Below are 9,880 nucleotides of genomic sequence, written 5' to 3'. Positions count from 1 at the left end.
GGGCTTCCCTGGTGGCACAGTGGTTAAGAATCTGCTTGCCAATGCAGGAGACACAGGTTTGATCCCTGGTCCAGGAAGATCCCACATGCCGTGGAGCTACTAAGCCCATGCGCTAAAACTATTGAGTCTTTGCTCTAGAGCCCCCAAGCCACAACTACTGAGCCCACGTGCCACAATTACTGAAGCCCACACACCTAGAGCCCATACTCTGCAACAAGAGAAGCCACCACAATGAGAAGTCCATGCACCATAATGAAGAGTAGCCCCCACTCTCCGCAACTAGAGAAAGCCGCTATGCAGCAATGAAGACCCAACACAGTCAATAAATAAATAAATAAAATAAATAAATAAATAATAAAGTTAAAAAAAAAAGAGTATGAAATGAGAAGCCACAGACTAGGAGAAAATATTTGCAAGGCATATTAAAGTACTTGAATCCAGATATATAAGGAATGCTCAAAATTCAGTAATGAGAAAACAGCTCAATTTAAAAAATGGGCAAAAGATCTGAACAAATATTTTACTGAAGAAAACAATACAGATGGCAAATAAGCACATGAAAAGATGCTCAACATCATTAGTCAATAGGGAAATGTAAATTAAAACTGCAATGAGATATTACACACCTATTAGAAAGGCTAAAATTAAAAGGACCGTCCATATCAAGTGCTGGTAAGGATGTGGAGCAAATGGAACTCATATATGCTTGTGGGAATGTAAATGGTAAAACTACTTTGGAAAACAATTTGACAGTTTCTTAAAAGGCTAAACATTATACCTACCATGTAATATAGCCATTCCATTCCTAGGTATTCATCCAAAGGAAATAAAAGCACATGTCTATACAAAGCCCTGTACATGAATGTTCATAGCAGCTTTATTTGCAAGTTCAAAACTGGAAACAATGTAAATGTTCACTAACAGATGAACAGACAAAACAAACTGTGGTACAAACATACAATGGATACTACTTGGTAATAAAAGGAATGAACTATCAATACAGCATCAATGTGGCTCTCAAGATAATTATGCTGAGTCAAAGAACCAGGACAAAAAAAAAGGTTATATCCTGTATGATTTCACTTAAATAAAATTCCAGAAAATGTAAACTAATCTCTAGAGGATCAGTGGGTTTGGGGTGGGGAGTGTGGGGAGGACTGGGGAAGGTTAGGTAAAGAGATTGTGAAGAGGCAGGAGGAAAATGTGAGGGGTGATGGATATGTGTACTATCTTGATTGCAGTAACCATTTCATGGGGGATACATATATCAAAACATCACTTTGTATACATTAAATATATACAGCTTATTGTATATGAATTTTACCTCAATAAGGCAAAATAAAAAAATCAAAATATAACAAATACGTCAAATCAAGCAATAGAGAAGCAAAGAAATCAAAGGAAAAAAATCAATTTGAAAAAAGTTTCCACACCGTCTCTATATTTCCTGTTTTCACTATAAAGAGAGAGAGAAGGAAATGCAGTGTAACATCTGTTCCACTCCCCACAGTACACCCTTAACCCTTGCCAGCTGCCTCAAAGTACATGCTTTTGGTTGTGAGGGTGGGGATGGATCAACTCAAAACCATCAGTTTCCATATGAAAAACAAGCTACAGTGCAAGCCCTTCTGATACCAAAGATTTAATTTAAAACGCTCATCTTTCTTACACAGGACAGCATGTTAGCAGTATATCTTGCTTTATGGAATATACCTTTGTTCTTAAATGGATGAACTTTAAAACTTATGTTCTAATAATAACAACTAACAGTAAATGAGCACCGAGCACCTTGATTAGCATTGGCTATCTCACTTAATTCTTGTGATAACCACACCATTCTACCACTACAGCTTAGCAGGGTAAGTGACTGGTCTAAGATCACACAACAATCTCTCTAAATGGCAGAGCTCAAACCTAGGTCTGTCTGATATGAAAGCTCATGCTCTTAGCGGCTACACTTAACTGAACGTCCTAGCTGACAGTTTTGTAGCGTGCCTAATAATTATCTTTATGCCTCTTTTTGAAAAGCTAGGATTTCACGTGTGCACATCACTCAGCGAGTAGGAATAAAAAATACCAGCAATTCCAACCATATAAAACACATAAAAACATGGCCCTAAATGGCCACTCATTAATTCCCTTCTAAAACACGTTTCATAGAAAAGGTCATGAATGTAAATCTAAAAACCCCATAATTCAATTCCCTAAAGAAAGTTCTACTTGCTTCCTAATAGCCAGTTCTTATCCAGGCAGAAACTGCTGGACTTTTCTCCGTTATAAGCTTATGTTCATGTGATCTTTATCGAAGATTTAAACTACCTACTCCAATCCTAAAAGCTCTTCCTAAAAATCATCTATCAAAGTTAGTGGGAAGCTGCTGCATAACACAGGGAGATCCACTTAATGACTGGTGATGGCTTAGAGGGGTGGGATTGGGAGGGTGGGAGGGAGTCGCGGGAGGGAGGGGATATGGAGATATATATATAAATACAGCTGATTTTTGTACAGCAGAAACTGGCACAACAGTGTAAAGCAATTATACTCTAATAAAGAGCTTAAAAAAAAACATCAAAATGGGATCATTTTTGGTCAAAGAATTGTTAGGTCCAAGCTTATGGGTGGCAAAGAATGCTTCAACTTGAGTACCTTTAAGTATATTCTCAGATCTGTTATTATTATTATTTTTAATGCAAACACACTTGACAAGCTTAGTAGTATAGGACAATGTATATTTTTTATAAATTCAATTTTACTTTCCTCATCTCAGACCAGCCTTTATAATAACCTGCTTCTATAATAAGCACAAGGCCATGACCAAAAGCAGATGTCAGACTCAACTTAGAGTGAACTTGTATTTGTGATTTTCTTCAGCCAAAGCACCTTCCATGATAACTTTTGTTTGTTCCATATTTTTGGCACTGTCACAAGATCCTTATAATTATTATTATCTTAAGAATATTTTTGGCAAAAATAAATCATTTATTGTTAACAGAGACATATATGTAACATTTGGATTTTTGGTTTTTAACTCTGGCTGTTTAAAAATCTCGCAATAGTTAAATATTACAGTCTCATACTCTAAATATATTTCTAACTTTGTCCTGTCTACAACATTTTTGTCTGTAAATTTTCTTGCCTGGGGAATTCTGCAATGGCTTTTGGCCAAAACCAACAAAGCTATATCCTAGACGTTAAAAGACATACCTGTTTTATGACTGAGGCATCAGTGGAAAGAAATTCAAGACTCTTTAAGCTAATTCTATGTGAAAGTTGTAATACCTTACCATTTATTATTGCAGAAGCAATTTAAAGAATGCTTTAAAATAAAATGATACTAATACAGGGTAGATTCTACTTAGTCATAGCTAAGTGTGGCTTTAGATCAGATCTGAGATATGCAGATATAATATACCCAACGTGGAACACTCAAACTACTTAATATAACTTTAATTGGCAGTCAAATCTATTTTCCAAATTTTAAAAATTAAGGTTCCTTCATCTTGTTCTAGAGTAGTCAGACCCTGCTGGGAAGCTTTTCCTAAATTTTCTTAGAATTAATGAACTCAGCCTGTGTTGCTGAACTGTGTGGTTCTACCCCAACCTCTCCTGTACAGTTCACGAGCAATGCAACCTGCTTTTACTGTGGAAGGGATTCCCATAGTGTTCTCAGTCATGAAAGTGACGTGGTCAAATCAAAGGGAGAGACTTTCATTAAGAAGGCTTTTCTCTGACATAATCCCTCCTAAAACAGAAAATCACTTTACATAAAGTTCAGTTAGGACCGAATACTGTATAAATGGCCTCTGTAACAATTAGACTTCAAATACAGAAGAGGCTGAATATTACATTATTTTCTATTGACTTCCCTGGCTCTATGCCAAACATGTCTTGGCTGTAACAGAAGAGTGAGGAGGCTTTTATATTTGGGGGAGGAATAGAATTATGGGGGCTCTACAAGGTGTAGTTGCAATCTGAAACTCTGCAGAAATTTTGGAAAATGAATGAAGCTCTGTTACAATTATAACTTTATAGGTAGGATTTACAAACTACGGTAACTTTTATAATACATCCCTATACAGATCTAACCGTTGCCAATGTGACCTACTATTTATTTAACAGCAGCAGTGAACCATATGGTTCAGAGATGCAAGGTTAAAGAATAGATTTAACGTCCAGGAAAAATCTCTTTTAAAGGTAAGGAGGAAAAAAAGACAAACTTTTTTTTACTTAAACATAAAGGAAAAATCAATCATAGCTATTTAGGACAAAGACCAAAACCTTTCAACCAACTAAGCATGAGTTAAGAAAGAATAGTAAAAGGAAGAAAATTAGTGATCTGTCATATCAGTCTAAGAAGAGCAATAGTGTCTGTTGTTGAGAAAGAGCCATACAGAAAGAATGCAGTAAAATCTCGACATCCTACAGAACCAAAATCAAATGAACAAAAATAAGAAAAAAACCAAGCCAAAACAAAAAACTACTCCACAAATAAAACAAGATTTCCTTTTAACTCTAAGAATCTACTATGGCAGGCAGTTGCTTTCTCAAAGGATTAAAACAATTTTGACCCCCAGCTGCTACTTAATTTTATCTAACAATAGACTGTTTAAAGACATATCACTTCTGGTGAAGCTATTCATTTCACCTAAACTGTATGTAGTTTAAGCCTTAGAAAAGAATTTAACCACCTACAGGCTGTATGCACAGACTAAATACAACAGTTGTGCCTGATTCTGAATGGTATCTTATATCAAAATGCTCTCTTAATTATAGCTCCTGCTTCTCAAGCTGCTCTTTCAACTTGTCAGAAGCTGCCTAAAGTAACTAAAATTGGATTCACACAGAAAAAAACTTTTTTAGGAAAACATATGCAACAAACACCTTGGCATCTGTTAAAACCAGAAGGCAGGATGTTACAGCACAAATAGGGCAGGCTATAAAATTTAATAATTTACAACATTCATTTTGAAATATGGCAGTCTTTTAAAACAACAGCATACATTTTATTTGTTCAACAAATATTTATTGAGCATTTATATGCTAGGTGCTATGCTAAGTGCTGAGGATACAAGGATTAGCAAAACAAACATAAAGCTCCACAGGTTTGTATCAGTTCTAAAGCTAAAAAACAAAGAGAAAATAAGGTCATCCTCTGATTTTTCTGTCAGAGGCAGCCATTCCCCAACCCCTACCCCAGTTATGAGAGGGTTGAGGCCCACAAATTTTTGTATAATTCAACTGCAAAATTTATGGGAAACTTCTTCCTGGAGTCCCAGTGCAAATAGGGACAGATCCTCAGGTGAGGCTATTTAGTTGCCATAAAACTATTGTAGTTTCCTAGAAAATGCATTCTGAGTTCTAAAAGGACATAAACAAAGCACTTTCTGGTTCAGCCTAGACAGTGGAACTCTTCCAGGTCTAAGCTGACAATTCCTATGGAGAGGAGAGCCAGGGGTCTCAGATGAGAACAAGAGAAGAAGTAGGAAAAACAGCAGGCATTAGGAGTGAGGATTAGGAATGAACTCAAACTTTCCTCAATCTTTCTCTTCCTTTGCTCTTCACAGATCAGATAAACATGTGATAATAAATGGAGGGTCTCCTGGATTTAATCAGGTTAGGACTACTGGTAACAGGGGTATGGGATTATGAGAAATAGAATAGTTTTCAGGGACGTACAGGAAAAGGATGAGAAATCCCAATAGTGACAAAAGGGGAAGACCTGTGATGTGGCAGAAATGAGTCACCAACCAGAGTGAACATTTTTATGTAATATATGTTGGCAGGGGAGTCATTAAAAAGTTAGACACTTGAGGGCACACTGGAGACATCCATTCAAATGATGAGCAACCACTGACTCGTCCTTGGATATGGGGTACATGATATGTACTGAGAGAATATAAATAAAGGGAAAAAAGAAATTAATCCTACACTGTTGGAGTATTTGTAATGCCATGCAAATTATAGTGTTACACATAAATACTAGTTATTAATCATTTATTCTTATTACAGACAAGGAAGCTCTGTTTCAGAGACTGAATGACTTCACCAAGGTCACACAGTCATGCTTAGTGGCAAGACAGGCAAAGACTCGGGCAATGAATTTTATCATGTGACTAGGCATGTGTCAAAGCCATAAACATGTGATCCCTAGGGATGCCATGCAAAACAAGCAAGGAAAGGAAAATAAGTCAGACTCCACCCCCATATCAGAAGGGAACTGCCTCATGTACTTCGGAGAAATGAAACCACTGGAAATCACTTATCATACATTACAAAGCTACAAGGGAAAACAAAAATGCAACAGTTTTCAGCAGAGGCTATGCTTTCTTCAGCATGCCCAAATCTATCTTATTTGGCCATTTCTCCTCTCCTATGGGGGTATCATCTTCCTACTATTCACATAGATACTCGTAAGGTCTTTTCTTCCCCTCTCCAAATCTGATTTCAAGACAGATGTGGAAACAACCTTACCAAGGTGTAAAAGATTCTAGACCCTTTAAAGGCGTTATGCCCTCTTGTATTTTTTTTTTTAAATTAGACTTTATGTTTTAGAGTAGTTTTGGGTTCACAGCAAAATTAAGTAGAAAGTAGAGTTCCCATCTACTCCGCCCCCTCACTGTGTATTTTAACAGATATCAAATACTGAAACAAAAGTAAGAATTCTTAATCTATCAGGTATTATATCCTGAATTATGGTATATAGGTATATATAGATTTTTTAGGAGGCAGGTCTCATCAAGTTCTCAAGGGGTTGGTATTCAGAAACAGCTAAGGCCACTAAGCTAAAGAATGAAGTTCGAAGTCCAGACATCAGGTAGAGAGACTAAAGGAACTATTTGGAGGCCGAAAGGCTTCATCAGTGTCCCCAAATCATACCATATAGGTGGCTGCTATAGCAAGTATCAATATCTATACCCAGGCCTCTCAACTTCAACTGGGGCTATAGAAATATCCTAGTTAACCAATGAAATGGCTTTCAAACATATGATGACCACATTCAATCTCTCTCTCTCGTTTTTTCACATACCTTTAAAGCTTCTATAACAAGGTCCCTTGCTTCAAGCTCTCCTTCAAGAATACTGAATAGTGTTAGGAGTTCCGGCTTGCTGAGTTTTTCCAGATTCATCCTGAAAGTCTAAGACAAGGACAACAATCAGATAATCTCCAGAAGACAGAGTTAATTTGACACTATTAAAGAAAAAATAAAGTGAGAGATAAGAGCAACAATTACAGTACAAAATACTTTAAGAAAGGAAATGGTTACAATTAAATGGAAAAATAAGAACTTTTTGATGTTAATCATAAACTTAGCAGTAAAAGAAAATAAAATTCATTTAAATTATTTATTTCATCACCATTCACAAAGATTCAATTTTCATCATTTTTTCTTCAGACATATATACAAACATCCTAGAAGGTCTCAGAAAGAATTAATCACTAGTTTTGTTCACCAGAAGTTCAGGTAAAATTTTGTTACAATGAATAATATTTCACTGAAAAATTGTTAGACCACGGAAAGATATCCCAGTTTTAGATAACGAAATCTCAAAATTGTATATAAAACATTCTGAGATCCCTCTGAAATTGGCTGAAGTCAATTTGAGCAAAGATAATGGAGTATAGGAAATTTTTTTCTTTTACACTTCTGTCTACTTTCACAGAGAACATCTATCACAATATTTATACTTCATACAGTAAAATAAGACAAATGCAATCATGTACAAATGTACTTTTGAATGACTGCTTAAAATATATTGTTTAAACATCTTAACTGGTCAGGCTACTATAAACTGAATTTATCTGACTTAACAAGTTCACATTTCTATGAAGTCTTGCATCTTTTAAAATATGTTAAATGCCAAATTGCATGGCACAAATTCAATCCTTTCCGTAAGATTAATTTCTCACAAACCACACATAGATAGAAGTTAGACTGCGATACAATTTTTGAAGGATCATCTGATCAGTGTGTATGGTAAATACATTTTACAATTTCTAAAACAGAGCAAATACTATTGTCCCTCTCCCACTCTTTACTTCTAAATTGCCACTCTCATATTTTTTTTTAAGTGAATCACCACATGACTGGTTCACACACCCTCCAGTAACTCCCAGCTCCTATGAGCACATTAAATTTTAGGAGGCACACAAAAGAGTCATTGATTCCTTCCAGAGCTACTGCCTTTAAGCGAATGAGAGCATGTAGAAAATACATACTTCACTGTGTTGTTAGATGTCGTTTCAGGACACGCTGTACAAATCTTTCGCCACATGGTAAAACACGTTCAATGTAACTTCAGCTCTAACTGCTAACTTTCTAACTTGTGAGGGTTAACGACCAGTAAGTGATTCTCACTTCTGTATTAGAGAGATACCTCACAACAGTTACTTTAAAAATAAGAACTAAAAAACCAAAAATAACCCAAAAAACAACAAACATAATAAAGCTACACTTAACATAAGATGGTATGTTGGTATATACACTAATATGTATAAAATAGGTAACTAATGAGAACCTGCTGTACAGCACAGGGAACTCCACTTCACTATACAGTAAAAACTAACACAACACTGTAAAACAATTATACCCCAATTAAAAAAAAAAAAGACGGTATGCTGGAAAACACACATGGCTTTGCAGTCAGATAGATGCCAGGTCAACATCTTCCTGTGTTGTGTGACTGGACAAGTTTTCTGATTCTCAGTTTTCTTATCTGTGAAAGTGACATGATGATAACTAACTCACAGGATTGTTGTAAACACTGAGTTAATAAATATAAAACATCTCGCCAAGTTCCTGATACAAGCTGATTAATGGTTTAATTATTAAGAACTACTATCCTCCCTCATCTTCCAAAAGAATTCTAAAAAAAAGACACTACCAAAATTGGGGGCAGCCAAGATCCATTACAGCAGAAATAAGTGACTGGCTGCCCTTTTGTAGTTGGGAACTACAAACGAAGGAGGATGATAGATAGCATCCTGGAGTGAAGAATGAGGAGGCGCTTCAACTACCATTTGAGTCATATTGGTTTCTTAGATGAAACCTTCCCCCAGTTCCTGATGGTTTCATGTTTTAACCTCTCTCAAGGAGATTATAAGGCAGAGGAAAAATGCTATCATTTTATACCTTTCTTCACTCCTCACCTGATGTTAAGCAGAATAATAGGCACTTGGTAAAGGCACTCCATAAATACCAAATGCACTGAGTAAATCAACTAGGAATAGAGCTAAAAATGATACTGTTTACACATACTACTCTTTTTTCCTTCAGTGTCTCTATACTATTTAAATATTCTCATCTAGAAATCTAAAACTGTGGCTTAAGGAAGCAGTGTGACATAACAAAACATAACAGACTGGGAATGGAGAGTTTAGAATTTTAGTCTCAGCTCTGCTACTAAACAGCTATATAGCACCGAGTTTCCTCACAGGTGAAATAAAACAGACTAGATAATCTCTGAAGTCCTTCATGAGTGAAAATCAAGAATTATTTGTTAGAGACATCAATTAAATAAGAATTACAGGTAAATATACATCCTCATAAAAGAGTGAAATTGAAACAATCTTTAGTCACTTTAATTACAAAGCAGTCTATGTCAATGGCATAAAGAACAATATTCATGTTACCTCTACGTTTGTAATTAACTTCTGCACACAAATTTTAAAATCTGGAACATTTTGCTAATGTATCAACTTATTTATCTTGGTATCTACATAAAGTGAATATAATACAAATATGACACAGGAGAGAAAAAAAGGGCCACAGCTGTGTAATTCAAACCCAAGAGGTCTGTTTCTGCATATTCCTATAATCATTCTTTATAAACATTACAATTTAGCAGTTCTTTGCTGTCCTTCACATCTGAATCTAATTTCA

At 35.7% G+C, this 9,880-nt stretch overlaps 1 protein-coding gene across 3 annotated transcripts in view; it reads right to left on the bottom strand.

Moving 5' to 3' along the window:
* The window catches only part of CTTNBP2NL (CTTNBP2 N-terminal like), a 52,384-nt gene that overhangs the window by 30,164 nt on the left and 12,340 nt on the right, over positions 1–9,880 (bottom strand). For 2 of the 3 annotated variants that reach the window (XM_057749220.1, XM_057749137.1), the window contains exon 3: positions 7,028–7,135. The exons of the other annotated variant lie outside the window; for it this stretch is intronic. In XM_057749220.1, coding sequence (XP_057605203.1) covers positions 7,028–7,126 — 99 coding nt within the window. In that variant the 5' untranslated portion in view covers positions 7,127–7,135. The remainder of the gene's footprint in view (positions 1–7,027; positions 7,136–9,880) is intronic. 3 annotated transcript variants of the gene reach the window in all.

The sequence above is a fragment of the Hippopotamus amphibius genome, chromosome 1 (genome assembly GCF_030028045.1).
Source record: "Hippopotamus amphibius kiboko isolate mHipAmp2 chromosome 1, mHipAmp2.hap2, whole genome shotgun sequence".
In the NCBI taxonomy this organism is placed as follows: domain Eukaryota; kingdom Metazoa; phylum Chordata; class Mammalia; order Artiodactyla; family Hippopotamidae; genus Hippopotamus; species Hippopotamus amphibius.
The sequence above is the reverse complement of the archived record's forward strand: the minus strand, read 5'-3'. Positions and strand labels throughout refer to the sequence as shown.